Here is a 15,502-nt window from a genome sequence, read left to right as displayed (position 1 = left end):
ACACAGCCATGGGGAGGGGGCCTGACTCACCCCCCATCCCTCCCCTTGGGCCCCCTTCAGTGCTCCCCCCTTCCAGAAATGACAGAAGCAGCTGAGCAGAGAACATGGACTCACCTCTTCTGCGCTCCATGCGTCGGAGCACCAGTCTTCTCTGTTGCAGCACCTCACTCTACTTCCTGATTAGCTGGTCAGGAAGTAGAGTGAGCGATGCTTCAACAGAGAAGACCGGAGCTCCGTTACATGGAACGCAGAAGAGGTGAGTTAGCATTCCCTGCCCGGACGCTGCTGTAATTTCTGAAGGGGGGCACTGAAGGGGGGCCCAAAGTGAGGGGAGGGTCGGACCCCCTCCATGCAGCTGTGTGGGCACAATGCTCCCCCCTCATGCTATAAACCTGGGGCACCTATAACTGGCTACCTATAATGGGGGAACCTAAACCTTGCAATACTGGGGGCACCTATACACCTATACCTAGCTATCTATACTGGGGCACTTATACTTGTCTAGCCTATACTGGGCAGATGTGTAGGGTGATCGAAAAACGCCCTGAGAGGAAAAAACACAGACAGCTGGAGCCCCAATGGTGCAATAAGTCACAGTGTTGAGTAAAATATCTAGTGGTGGATTGTGGTACTCACAATGGAGGGTTGCATACGGGCAACCTACCACTAAAGGCAGGTGGAGGTCAACAAACCCGATTCCACTCGGGTGTCCAGCTCCACTGGATGCATTCACACTCTTAATAACAGATTCCAGATGGTTATGTGGATTAAACATTTAACCACATAGAACACCCCTCCCGAGGGAGAGTGGGTAATACAAGGGGGAAAGAGGAGCCCAAGGACTGGTAAAACTGTGTTAAAACAGCTTAAATTGGAAAGATTGAGGTGGCTTACCTCAAGGACGACACATTCGTATGGGGAATAAACAAACTTTAACCTCCCTGGCGGTGCATTTCTGTCAGGAATTAGGAGTCAAAAGCGGTACATTTTTTTTCATGAATTTTAGGCCTCCGATTTTTAAGTCTTAACTCACCAAAATACATCAGAATAAAAGTGTGGTAGACATTCTGCATATAAATAAAAGTCAGGAACACAAAATTGTTGAAGTAAAGAAATTTATCAATCTGAAATAAAACTGTATAAATAAGGCAGCAAATTATGCAGTATGTACATATATACTCCTAATACACCTCCCGTGTGTGGTATATTTTAAAGCAAGGAATTGCACACAGGGCAACATCACAGTCTGCACAGTAGAATCGTGATTCTTTCCTGATTCTTTTCCCCTTCTCGTCGCTTTTGCTGCAGCATACATGACATGTCCTAGTTGGGGCATTTTTTTTGGGAGTTGGTGGAATGTATTCCATAAAATGTCGGCCAGTGAGGCGCTCCGGATTTACCACATAAGAGGCACGGCGTCCAACTCTGGCATCCGATGCAGTCTGGTACCTTAGACAGATACATTCGCACAGTTTCCAGATGAAATCAGCGTGCGTCACTGGCCTGTCACTTCCCTGCTTGTGCAGAATGTATGCATTCCAAATGCTTTGTTCCAGTAGGTGCCGGAAAATCTTCTTGTAATACTTTTTCTGCTGTTTCCTGACAGCAGGATAAAAGGTCACCGCCTGGTCAGCTTTGTCCACACCACCCATGGTGTGGTTATAGTCCACCACGACCTGCGGTTTTACAATATCTTTTCCTCCTCTCGTTCTGGTGGGGACAGTGGAGGTGTTGTGAACAGTAGAGAGGAGACAGACGTCTTTTTTGTCCCGCCACCGGAGGGCTAACATCTTCCCTTTCTGCCAAGCAGCTATGTCCCCAGTCTTCAGCTTCTGCTTGGCAAAGGCCGATGGCATCTCCCTCCTGTTAGCCCTAACAGTGCCATAGGTGTCAGTCTTATGCTTTATAAGAATCTCAGACAGTTCAGGGGAGGTGTAAAAATTATCTGTGGTGAGACAGTAGCCTTTGTCCAACAAAGGCTCCAGAAGGGACAATACAGACGATGTCGCCACTCCAAACTCGCTAAACCTGGGACAAAATTTTGTGCCTTTTCCCGTATACAAAATAGTATTCCAGATGTATCCGGTACTTGACTCGCATAGCGTGTATGATTTGATCCCAAAGCGGGCCCGCTTGGAAGCAATATATTGGAGCCAGCTCAGCCTCCCCTTATAGGCCATCAGGCTCTCGTCCACGCTGATGTCCCTCTGTGGCACATACGTGGTCCTGAAATTTTCCACCACCATCTGGTAGACCTCCCAAATTTTTTTTAGTTTTGGAGCAGGGTGGGTCGACTCCTCAAAAGTTTCATTGTTAGAAAAGTGGAGAAATTTCATTATAAGGGAAAAACGGTACTCGGACATAACTGTACCGAAGAAGGGGGTTGCAATGATCTTATTCGTGCTCCAGTACCATTTCTGCAGGGGCTTCCCCACCACTCCCTGCAGAATGATCAGGCCCAAAAACAGCCAAATATCCGCTGCTGTTACCGGCTCCCAGGTCCTGCTTCTGGAAAAGGGTCCTTGAGGAGTAGCCAATTGTTGGGTTGCATAGCGATTAGTCTCCTCCACTATCCTCTCAATAACCGCCTCCGAGAAGAAAAGCTGCAGGTATGCCAGGGGGTTGCACTCACACTCCTTCTTCAGGCCAGGCTCCCCAGTAAAAGGGAAACGTGGGGGCGGTGGCGGAGCCTGAGAAAGGTCGATGGGGCACCAAACCCGGACATCACTAACGTCGCTGGTGATGGCGTCGCTGTCGCTATCTGGGTCGGATGACAGATCCCCAGGTGCGTCGCTGTCACTGGAGTCCGCCAGTGACTGCAGATCGCTGTCCTCCAACTCCGCCAGCGCTTCCACGGTGAGACGTCTTCTGGAGGATGATGCCATAGTAAATCCAGGCAGAGGTCGGTGCAGGCAGCAGGCAAAGAGTAGTCCAAGTCCAGGCAAAAATCGTCAACGGGTAATCAATCAAATCCAGGCAGAAGGCAGAAAGAGTAGTCAAAGTCCAGGCAAAATCAGCAACGGGTAATCAATCAAATCCAATCAGAAGGCAGAAAGAATAGTCAAAGTCCAGGCAAAAATCGGTAACAGGTAGGCAGAAATCAAGATAAGCACTCACAGATCACAGAGATCACAGCCAGCTCCTCTCCAGCTCAACAGCCACAACTCCTCTCAGCAATCCAGGAAGCAAAAGGCAACATTGCATTGGATACAAAATCCCATTGTATCCAATACAATGCTGTTTTGGCCCAATCAGAGGAGTTTATTTTATTTTTTTTTATACTCCCTCCCTCCCTCCCCTTCCCTCCCTCCCTCCCCTTCCCTCCCTCCCCTGTGACCCTACGCTGCCCCTGTCACTCTGCCGCTGATCGGCTATTATGGGCTATTGGCCGCCGGGTCCCCAAAGATCAGAGCGGTAAGGGGGACTCCGGCGGCCGGGTGGAAGAAGCCTGGGTCCCGCTGACAAGCGCCGATCGCGCGCGGGACCCAGGTATTGGCTGCAGGCATTCTTTTTATTTTTACAATGCAGGCTCCCTCCATTCTCGCCGCCCACGACGTCACGACGCACCGCCGATCCTCCCAGCTAATTGGCCGCCGGGTCCCGGAAGATCTGAAGGTAATGCGGACTCCGGCGGCCGGGGGGAAGAAGCCTGGGTCCCGCTGACAAGCGCTGATCACGCGCGGGACCCAGGAATTCACTGCAGCCATTGATTTTGCTCACACGAGCAAACCGCTCCTGCACTGTATTCGGCCTGAGGAAGTGGGCAAGAACCCACGAAACGCGTTGCCTAGTGCATATAAAATTTATCCTGCGAGGCGGGGCCTAACGCGGAAGAGACAGCAGGACACACGAGGCTACGGCGGGACCCAGGACGCTATAGGAGGGCAAAGCTGACCGAGCGCGCGGCGGTCGGAAGTCCACCAGAGGCGAAGGGAGACCCAAGCCAGCCAGCCACCTTTGCGGGGGAGAGCCCGCAGGACAAATCACTCTGTGCGAGATTTTACTGTGAAAATTGTAAGTGCAACTGATTTTAAAATTTTAATTAAAGTGACAGTATTACGCTATGTGGAGTATTTTTATTGAGGTACGTTGAGGAGGATATAGAACTTATTGGATTCTTGGAAGCTGGTTGGATTTTGCCAGAAGGGGTGAGGGACGACCCTGTGACTGTCCCAAAGCGCCATCTGACCTATCAGAAGGTCTAAGCATCTGGTGAGTGTATCTCACAGAGGTGTGGTGACGGGATATTGTCTTTTGGATATATGAATCTGCCAGCAACTCAAAAAGTGACCTTGAATGAACACTGACTGTGATAGGACTCTCTTACACAAATAGACTGTGATATTGAAATTGGAATCGGTTTATATCATAGCTGGCTTATTACTGCCAAGCGGACATTGTGCATATGTTTGGTTTTTAAAGGGGAATATTGCTTTTTAAGTGAAGGTGGGAGGATAGGTGGCATTGTGAGCGCCAACCTCTGATATATGTGTTATTTAATATGCACTAGGCAACGCGTTTCGTGGGTTCTTGCCCACTTCCTCAGGCCGAATACAGTGCAAAAGCAGATGCAATCTGAGCGTGAGACATCTTTCTTACTTATCTACATTGGGGGCACCTATACCTGGCTAACTATACTGGGAAAACTTTTTCATTGCTACCTATACTGGAGGAACCAATATCTGATTACCTGTATTGTGGGCACCTATACCAGGCTACCTATATTTGGGGCACCTGTTCTAGGCTACCTATACTGAGCACACCTATACCTGGCTATCTATACTGGGGGCACCTATACCTGGCTATCTATACTGGGGGCACCTATACTGGGGACACCTATACCTGGCTACCTATACTAGGAACACCTATAACTCACTACCTATACAGGGGGCACTTATAGCTGGCTATCTATACTGTGGTACGTATACCTGATTAACTATACTGGGGGCACCTTTACCAAGCTACATATACTGGGGGCACCGATACAAGGCTACCTATACTGGGGGTACCAATACCTGGAAACCTATATTGGGTGCACCTACAGTATACCAGGCTGCCCATACAGGTGGCACCTATACCACATTATCTATACTGGAGGTTGCTATGCCAGGCTACCTATATTGAGAGCACCTATACTGGAGACACCTATCGTTGGTTACCTATACCGTTAGTATGTATTTTTTATATCCTGCCTGGCCTGCCTTTCGAATTTCTGTTCTTAGTAGGGGGAGGGGCATTCTAAAGGGTCATACACATGTCCACCTTAATGCACAACATAACCAACCACACAACAGTTTGTTTACCTGACAAGTGTGTACACAGACAACAACCAACTCACCAAAATACTATGCGTGCAAGCTAAATGACAAACCACACATGTCTGCATTCAAAAACAACAAAGTTGTTCAAAAGACTTGTACACACATTCCAACCTGCATGACAGTTGGGAAGAGTGATCCACCGGTTGGATCGGGCAAACAACCTGTTATCAGTTGGTCATCTAATTGTTTGCCAGCCGTACACACGTCCAAGTTGGGCCGGGCCGAGGCAGAGGCGAGAGAGGCTCCAGCCTCAGGGCGCAGTGTAGGAGGGGGCGCACATCTCACTCAGCTATCTTTCCCCTTTTGTGTTTGAAGCAGAGAGAAATAAGAATAGGGGATACATGGCAGTGGCTGCAAGCCAGATAACTAGAGATTAAGGTGTTGGGGCGGTTGGGGGTCCTGGGACGTCCCTTAGTCTAATAGCAATCAGTTTGTGATGGCTGGGGTGGGCGGTATGGAGGGGCGCACTTTGAATTCTCAGCCTTGGGTGCTGGAGGACCTTGTCCCGGCTCTGCGTCCAACTGATCTTCCTACAGACAAGTTTGGAAGATAGTTGGACAGATTGTTGGTACGTGTATATGAGCCTTATTAACCTGGCTCTGCAGTCATCTATTGTATGCAGCAAGATAACATACCATTGTTGTGTGGAGATGGTGGGTGCTAGATGGGACATGCCTGGCAGTAATTTTTGTGCAACCACTGTGCTTCTTCTGAGGATAAATCACTTTAGGTTATGGCAAATTCCATACCTGCTAGATAAACCACAAAGAGTTTGGATTTTTTCCTAAATTTCAAGGTCAGGTATGATTATTAGATACAGTGGGTTGCAAAAGTATTCGGCCCCCTTGAAGTTTTCCACATTTTGTCATATTACTGCCACAAACATGAATCAATTTTATTGGAATTCCACATGGAAGACCAACACAAAGTGGTGTACACATGAGAAGTGGAACGAAAATCATACATGATTCCAAACATTTTTTACAAATACATAACTGCAAAGTGGTGTGTGCATAATTATTCGGCCCCCTTTGATCTGAGTGCAGTCAGTTGCCTATAGACATTGACTGATGAGTGCTAATGACTAAATAGAGTGCACCTGTGTGTAATCTAATGTCAGTACAAATACAGCTGCTCTGTGAGGGCCTCAGAGGTTGTCTAAGAGAATATTGTGAGCAACAACACCGTGAAGTCCAAAGAACACACAAGACAGGTCCAAGACAGGTCAGGGATCAAGTTATTGAGAAATTTAAAGCAGGCTTAGGCTACAAAAAGATTTCCAAAGCCTTGAACATCCCAAGGAGCACTGTTCAAGCGATCATTCAGAAATGGAAGGATAATGGCACAACTGTAAACCTACCAAGACAAGGCCGTCCACCTAAACTCACAGGCCGAACAAGGAGAGCACTGATCAGAAATGCAGTCAAGACGCCCATGGTGACTCTGGACGAGCTGCAGAGATCTACAGCTCAGGTGGGAGACTCTGTCCATAGGACAACTATTAGTCATGAACTGTACAAAGTTGGCCTTTATGGAAGAGTGGCAAGAAGAAAGGCATTGTTAACAGAAAGCATAAGAAGTCCCGTTTGCAGTTTGCCACAAGCCATGTGGGGGACACAGCAACCATGTGGAAGAAGGTGCTCTGGTCAGATGAGACCAAAATGGAACTTTTTGGCCAAAATGCAAAACGCTATGTGTGGCAGAAAACTAACACTGCACATCACTCTGAACACACCATCCCCACTGTCAAATATGGTGGTGGCAGCATCATGCTCGGGGGGTGCATCTCTTCAGCAGGGACAGGGAAGCTGGTCAGAGTTGATGGGAAGATGGATGGAGCCAAATACAGGGCAAACTTGGAAGAAAACCTCTTGGAGACTGCAAAAGACTTGAGACTGGGGCGGAGGTTCACCTTCCAGCAGGACAATGACCCTAAACATAAAGCCAGGGCAACAATGGAATGGTTTAAAACAAAACATATCTATGTGTTAGAATGGCCCAGTCAATATCCAGATCTAAATCCAATCGAGAATCTGTGGCAAGATCTGAAAACTGCTGTTCACAAACACTGTCAATCTAATCTGACTGAGCTGGAGCTGTTTTGCAAAGAAGAATGGGCAAGGATTTCAGTCTCCAGATGTGCAAAGCTGGTAGAGACATACCCTAAAAGACTGGCAGCTGTAATTGCAGCAAAAGGTGGTTCTACAAAGTATTGACTCAGGGGGCTGAATAATTACGCACACCCCACTTTGCAGTTATTTATTTGTATAAAATGTTTGGAATGATGTATGATTTTCGATCCACTTCTCACATGTACACCACTTTGTATTGGTCTTTCACGTGGAATTCCAATAAAATTGATGCATGTTTGTGGCAGTAATGTGACAAAATGTGGAAAACTTCAAGGGGGCCAAATACTTTTGCAACCCACTGTATAGGAAGATGATTCCTTGATCCAGTCATGGAGATTATTTGTGAGTTTAAACTTGATGGGAACGTCTTTTTTCAACCTGGGTAACTATATGTGGTAGTAGTTATCTCCACTTCTTTGAGCATGAGGTTGAGATGTGTGCCCCTTGTGCAGAGATAATCCCAGTGTTTTGGATAATGTGAACAGGTACTACTCTGGAGGTGCAGCCTAACATCACTGGGAATGGCAGTCATTCCATATACTAGCCATTGGGGACAAGGTATTATTAGTGCTGGGAGGGGCATACTTTCTTTTTCTTCTTCTTTTTTTTTTTTTGCTACAAAAAAGGTGAAAAACACCTTGGAAACATTGTGGAAATCTTTTATAAACATTCTTCTTGACGAGCATGTCAGTGAAAATATTTAAAATGCATTCTGGTTGACTTCAATGCATCAGTGCTGTAGCCTCCCCTCCTTTCACTTAGGCATGAACTGTGCCACTGCAGGTGTCCAGAATTCAGTTTAGTGGATTCTTGTAGTCATAGTAGGCCACATGCCATGTTTATACACAGCCATTTTTTGTTTAGTAAATATGTGTACACCAGTTTTTGCCTTTCATGCAGTTAAGGAGCCTATAGTGAAACACTTTACCTGTGTGTGGCATCTATCACCTCTGCTCACAAGCACAGTTAAGACACAAAAAAACTATATAATCTCAAAACATCATGTAGTAGGTAACATAGCTAAAATAAATCTAAAGTAATCATTTGGTTTAAAAACCGTTTTATTCGATTAAGTGCATTTCATAGTTCCTAATTTGATAATCTGATCATATTCTGCTAAAATTGTCTCAAATGGTCAATCATCCTTTCAGCTCATAGTTTGATTTTTCATTTGATTATGCATTAGTTTAATTAAATCAGTCATTTGGTTGCACAATTACAATCTCAATGCTGGTCACCAGCATTATATTCAATGTTACTACTCCCAGCAGAGCATTTTTGCAAAGGAAGCAGATGTTATCTAAAACAATACACAATGATCCTGATTTATTAAGCTGAAAGATTGCAAATTGCACTCCATTTGGCTAGTACCATGCAACAAATGCTGTGTTCTGGCAGAAGGTGATTGTAGTCTCCCTGGCCCATGATGCTGCCATGATGTACAGCAAATCATGGACTCCTTCAATTCACTGCACCTAATTTATCAAGAGTAGCTCCATTACAGTGAATAGGGAATATGGCATTTGTATGTATTTGCATGTTTCACTGTTTTTCCAGGCATCATGCTGCTTTAGCCACAGATTAACTACACTGTGTAAGGATAAAAGCCAAAGACTAAGTCCCCACCCCCCCCCCCCCCTCAACCACTACCAACCCACAGAGCTTATTCATTTGGGGTACCTTGCAAATAAGGATGTAAAAAAATAGTTGTCCCATCCAGGAAAAGAAGTAAAAGTAATTTTTTGACGTCTTATCCATTCACACACAGGTTAACCACTTCCCCTTCCCTGGGACGAGTAACTACGTCCCTGCATTTCCCCACTTTACCTCGCAGGGACATCGCTACTATGTTCCTTGCCACCGTTTACTCCTGCTCACTCCCGCACTCATTGCCGCAGATCTTTAGAAGGGAGATGAATGAATGAGAACGCAGTTCCCATTCATTAATCTCTGTCCCCGTGTGAATGATCACAGGCATCAGTGAGATCATTTGTAACTTCCGACATAACATGTCAATGCATTACTTCCTATTTAGTGTCTTTTTAAAAACATACTTACAGAGGCATCTAAAATTAATACTTAACCTCCAACACTATCCTATAGTTACTCTCAAAAAAATGTGCATACAAAAAAAATTACAATTAAAACAAAAATTACATCAATAGTTACCTTAGGTTAATATGTATGTCAAGAGGGTATATTACTGCTAATTCTGAAACTATGGGCTTGTTAATAGTAATGGACGCAAAACTGAAAAAATGCACCTTTATTTCCAAATAAAATATTGGTAGCATACATTGCACCAGGGAAATATTTTAAACATTGCAATAACTGGGACAAATGGGCAAATAAAATGTGTGGGTTTAAACCACTTAAAGTGAACCAGAGACGAAGCGCCCTCATGTATTTTACCATATATATCTGTGGGAACATTAGAGAAAACGCCTACCCTGATCTCTGTTTTATCCTTCACTGCTCAGCTTGCTTGTTAACAGCCCTGATAACATCCCTGACTGAGCATTCAGTCTGGCTTTGCTCAGGAATCATTATAGCTCAGTCATTATAGCAGAGCTAGAAGGGAGCAGGCTTGGGCTTGAAAAGACATCAGAGAAGACAGACTCAGCTATAATGATTCCTGAGCAAAGCCAGAAGACAGACTCAGCTGTAATGATTCCTGAGCAAAGCCAGACTGTCTGGGATTTTATCAGGGCTAATATCAAGCAGGGTGAGCAGTACAGGATGAAACAGAGAGCAGGGTAAGTGTTTTCTCTAATGTCCCCACTGATATATATGGTAAAATACATGAGGGTGCTTTGTCTCTGGTTCACTTTAAGGACCCTGGGCTTAAACCTCCCAATGACCAGGCCATTTTTTACAAAATAGGCCACTGCAGCTTTAAGGCCTCATTGCAGGGCCATACAATTCAGCACACAAGTGGTTTCCCCCCCCCCCTCCCCCTTTCTGACCACCAACAGAGCTCTCTGTTGGTGGGCTGTGATCGCTCCCCCAATGTTTGTTTATATTTTTTTTCCATTTAATTATGGTAGCATTTATTACTTTAAAAACAGCCGAAAACTGAGAAATAATGATTTTTTTCCATGTTTTCTTATTTTTTCTGTGAAAATGCAGTTAGTATAAAATAATTCAAAGCAAAAAGTACACCACAAAGAGAGCCTAATGGGTAAAGAAAAAAAAGATATAGATTGTTTTGTTGTGACAAGTAGAAATAAAGTTATAGACGAATGAATGGAAGTAGTGCTGACAGGTGACAATTGCTCTGGTTTTTAAGGGGAAAAACCCTTGGAGGTTAAGTGGTTAAAGATGTTAAAAATACAATCACATTGTAATAAATCATATCAAAAATAAATCAATAAATACAACACAGATACTTAGATTTTATTCTATATCATACTTGCTTGATTGCAGACTGCCAAAACATAATTCAAATTTGCTGCAAGATTCCCAGCAGCCAGGAAATAAGGAAGTGCCATGAAATAGGGATAGTTACATTTCTTGGTGGTCCATATGAATAGACCAATCGGTATCCTCTGCAGTGAATCCACATAAGGGAGGTTTGGGGTGTTTGTGTGTAACAGTTATTTGAATGAAATGCTAAATCTCTAATAGTTATATACTGTACAATCTAGAGATATGAAAACTATTCTCCTGATCAGAAATCTCCACCAGAAGGTTGAAAGGCAGCCCTATCAGCTTTTTAGGCAGTTGCCACCAAAGTAGTGGTTTTTGACAGGCAATTTGTTAGGGAGATTTGCATGTTAGGAACAATGTCTGTTCCTCACTATTCAGTAGTCCCAGTACAAGCTAAACTGAGGAAGAATACTCAGGAACACACACAAAGTACTGGAATGCAAAGTTAAACAACTACAAATGCATAATCTTCTATGCTTTATGCAAAAAATTCCTTATACTTTGTATACCTGCAAGTCCCATTATCTCTATACTGTATAATCAAGACAAGTTCTCGTTTGCAGAGCATGTCATTTCTCAGAGATGTTCTTTAAACATCAACTCAAAGGAATTCTCTGTGTAATTGTCTGATAAACCGTGCTACTGAAAAAATGCAAGATATGCAACAGGCAGGGCAATACAGCCCAGAAGAAGAGAGGCGACATTTCAGCACCTTCTCTTCTGGACAGCTCCTTTCTCACTCTGTTGAGTAGATCGCTCGGAGCCCAGCAAGGCAGATAAACTAGTGTTTTCTTTCTGACAATTTTTAACCTGTATTTTATCTGAAAGTATTGTAATGTTATGTCCCCTAGCAGTGATCACCTTTGCTTGTCGCCTCTTGAGGTGGAACTACATTTTCCTGTTTGTTATTATTTCTTTTATTTTATTTTTTCAACCTGGACAGATGAATGGATTTGCGATCCCGGGGCAAACAGCAAATAGGAGCGTCATGCTGTAGTCGTAATTAAAGGTACAGTATGTATGATAAGCAAACATAGTACATCTTAATCATAATCGCCAAATATCAGTATACGGTTTAAACCTTGACATTTGTTTCATTTATGATTACATATAAGGTACATTTCAAAAAAGAAAATGTAAATGAACGTTGATAGAACCACGACTCCATCAGTTATCCCAAAAAGTAAAGGTGGTGCTGACCATGAATTTTATGGAACATACTTTTGCTCTCAGACATCCTATATCTTTTTTTGTTTTGCTCACCGCATGTTCGGAGCCTGCAAGTTTTTGGGGGGCAGAGTGGAATTAGATAAAGACAAATAATAATTATATTGTGCTTTTCTCCTGGCAGACTCAAAGCACCAGAACTGCAGCCACTAGGGCATGCTCTATAGGCAGTAGCAGTGTTAGGGAGTTTTGCCCAAGGTCTCCTACTGAATAGGTGCAGGCTTACTGAACAGGAATAGACTAGATTCTTACCCAGGTCTCATGTGTCAGAGCCCTTAACCAGTGCACTATCCAGCCACATACATGGAAGTATGTGTCTGCTGTATACTTACAATGGAGGAGATCATTATGTAGCTCCCAAGCATTTCCCATGGTATCTACTGAACTTTGTATCTTTTCTCTGCTCCCAGGCATGTTTGTCTGTTTATGACCTCTAATTAGTTATCAAGGATAACTAAACTGCATTTTGACTTCATCCTGCCTCAGAGAAGACTATGACATATAGCACTGAATTATTAACCCTTACTATTAAAAAAAAGGGAACATAGGCAAGTTCTAAGTAGGATTGGTACTATAGTTACACACGTTTATCTCAGCATACTGAATGTTAATTCAGGTGCATTCAGTTTCTTCAGAGATCCATTTTAAATACTCAGTTAAAAAAAATACTAACAGTAACATTTTTGTCTTTTTTGAAACGTAAATACACACTTATGTGCTAAAGATGACCATCCAGGGGTTGACTGTTGCCCAGTCTGGCAAACTGATTTCTCCCTGATTGAAATTCAGTCAGAGAGTATCAATTATTGTGCCACCTTGCACTGGCATATTTATCTGAAATTTGATCAAAAATCCATCCAACCATCGCATTTGCAAGATATGGACCAAGCAATGCCAAAAAGCTATGCAGCCATCGATCCCCCAACACTCCTTTAATTGTCTGATTGGCAGGGCTGTATTTAAACACATTAGGCACATGCCTAGAGATGGCCAGGTCCTACCATGCACCAATATCCCCATTATGACTGAGAACTATTTAGCACTAGCCATCCATGTGTTTTTTTGTAATTATACCTGTGTCTGTGTTGTGAGACAAATGTGATCACAGGCAAAAGTCTTGATTAAAGTAAATGTTAACAAAAACAAAACAAAAAAACAAAACCCAAATACTTACCTAAGGAGAGGGAAGGCTCTGGGTCCTATAGAGCCTTCCGTTCCTCTCATGGTCCCCGCGTTCCAGCGCTGGCACCCCCAGTAGCATGTCAGCTCCCCCAGTAGTACCCATTGGTCTAATACTGCTTTCAGCCACTTTGGGAGCCCAGTGCTCCTGAAGATGGGTGGCTCTGTACTGCGCATGCACGAGTGCCCTCTCTCGGGCATGATTGCGCCCAAAAACTTCCAAACCTCCCACAGCAGGTGATATAATTGTGGATGGCATCGCTGAAATGCAAGGACCGTGAGAGGAGCGGGAATGCTCTATAGAACCCAGAGCCTTCCCTCTCCATAGGTCAATGTCTGGTTTTGTTTATACTTTAACACTAGCTTTAAGGGTTTGCCATGTTTTGGGGGTAGAGTTTTAGGAGTTGGAACTTTTGTGTCTCTATGCTTACGGCCCAAACCTGATGATAAATTAATATTAGGCCTCTTTTCCACTAGCAGGTGAATCTGCCACCTGTCATCTGCTCCAAGTCTAAAAAGTTAGATACTTACCTAAATAGAGGGAAGGCTCTGGATAGTGTAGTAGGTTCCCATGTCGTCCTCCACACCACTGCCACTGGCCAGGACCCTCTGACAGCTTGCAGCTGTGCTTCCCTTCGTGAACGAGTGTGGCTGTACTGCGCTTGCGCAAATTTCGACTTACTACAAAGGCAAAGCTGTACTCACTCATGCACATTACAGTTGCACTCATTCACAAATGGCGGTGTGGCCAAGGGAACATGTCCAACACACTCTTGATGGATATGCTTAGTGGGTCATGTGTGCCAGGCAGGGTTGATGAGGACATGAGAAGCCTTTGGACTATCCAGAGGCTTTCTCTACCTAAGTAATTATCCAACTTTTTGTACCTAGGAGATTACAGATTTATTTTAAACCTCTTTTATACTTTTTGGTACTTGTTTCCTTGGCCCTTGTTTTCATTTCTAGACTGTTGGAAGGGAGGTATTTTATGTTCCACTTAATTTATGTTTTTACGTCAGACTGTGACAGGATCACACGGGAGATCAAGAGAGTTTGATACCCAAGTGAGGACAGATCTGATCTGATTCTTTATCTGTTTTTACAGTAGCTGCATAAGTAGCAACATTCGTTTGTAAGTACCTTCAATTTGATTCCAAGTGATACCTGATCTCAGTTGGAACCAAACTTACTCAGGGATAGGGATTGAGAGAGTGTAGGAGGGGAAGGAATTGCTCAACAGCCAGACAAGTAGAATTTTAAAAAAGTAGTTAGCAGTATCACCTTTCACATTCCTCGGCTCATTTTTCCTTTTTTCAAACCATTAGATTTGTGCTGCATGTGCATCTTGGATCAATTATTGTTTATGATTATTATGGGTGACAATTTCAGAATGATATCTGTAGAGTGGATGTAACATGAAAGACACACAGGACACACTCCGCTGTAGGGACAACTGAGTTGGGAAAAATATTCCAGCTTGGCCAATTGCTGAAGGGTAAGACGCTGATGTTGGGGATAGTTTAGGTCTAAAGAAACTTTAACCACATTGGCTGGCTGTAAAGGAAGTGTAGCCACATATAGGCAAGGCAGTTATTTTTAAACTCAACCACATGGATTATGGTAGAATTGTCTTCTATCTTTTGGATTGTTATGAAATTACATTTGGATTATGGATAAAGAAGCTGAGACAATGCAAACCATTTTTTGTAAATAGGCTCTCACAGAATGATGCAAGTTTCCATGAAAGCTAAGTATTGAAGTGATGCTTTTTGGAAGACTCCCTTTAGAGAGCACTACAAACAGAGCTTTATTACTACTGCTGACTACCAGACCTCTATCAGTTGGGCAGGGACGGATCTAGACCAGGTTGCCCCAAGTTGCGCCTGGGGCAAGGTCAGGTTTTGGCGCCTAAACTGCCATTCCCCATCCAAATTTTGCCGCCTTTTTAAGAATTACACAAACTGCGCCTGGGGCAAGAGACCCGCTTGCCCCCCCCTAGATCCGTCCCTGCAGTTGGGTGACAGTAGATCAGTTTGCCCTCTTGTGGTCATGGTTTCAATTTGAGAAAAAGATCGACGGTACTTACATGATCCTTGGAGGGGCACTATTTTCCTAACTCCATTAATAGGTGAAACGCTAAATTTGGCTTGTTGGAATTGATTCATTAACTACCTAACCAGAAACCAGAGCAATATTGAGGTTTCAGCAGGCAGT

General features: G+C 43.9%; 1 protein-coding gene across 1 annotated transcript; it reads right to left on the bottom strand.

The window, feature by feature from the left end:
- Positions 1 to 1,181: 1,181 nt before the first annotated feature.
- LOC137527418 (piggyBac transposable element-derived protein 4-like) lies at positions 1,182 to 2,885 on the bottom strand. Its single transcript, XM_068247929.1, has one exon. It carries the CDS (start codon positions 2,883 to 2,885, stop codon positions 1,182 to 1,184), a length of 1,704 nt encoding a protein of 567 aa, XP_068104030.1.
- Between the last annotated feature and the right edge of the window lie 12,617 nt (positions 2,886 to 15,502).

This window comes from Hyperolius riggenbachi, chromosome 8, assembly GCF_040937935.1.
Source record: "Hyperolius riggenbachi isolate aHypRig1 chromosome 8, aHypRig1.pri, whole genome shotgun sequence".
NCBI classification, from domain to species: domain Eukaryota; kingdom Metazoa; phylum Chordata; class Amphibia; order Anura; family Hyperoliidae; genus Hyperolius; species Hyperolius riggenbachi.
Note: the sequence above shows the minus strand (reverse complement) of the source record. Positions and strands in the feature narration are given on the sequence as shown.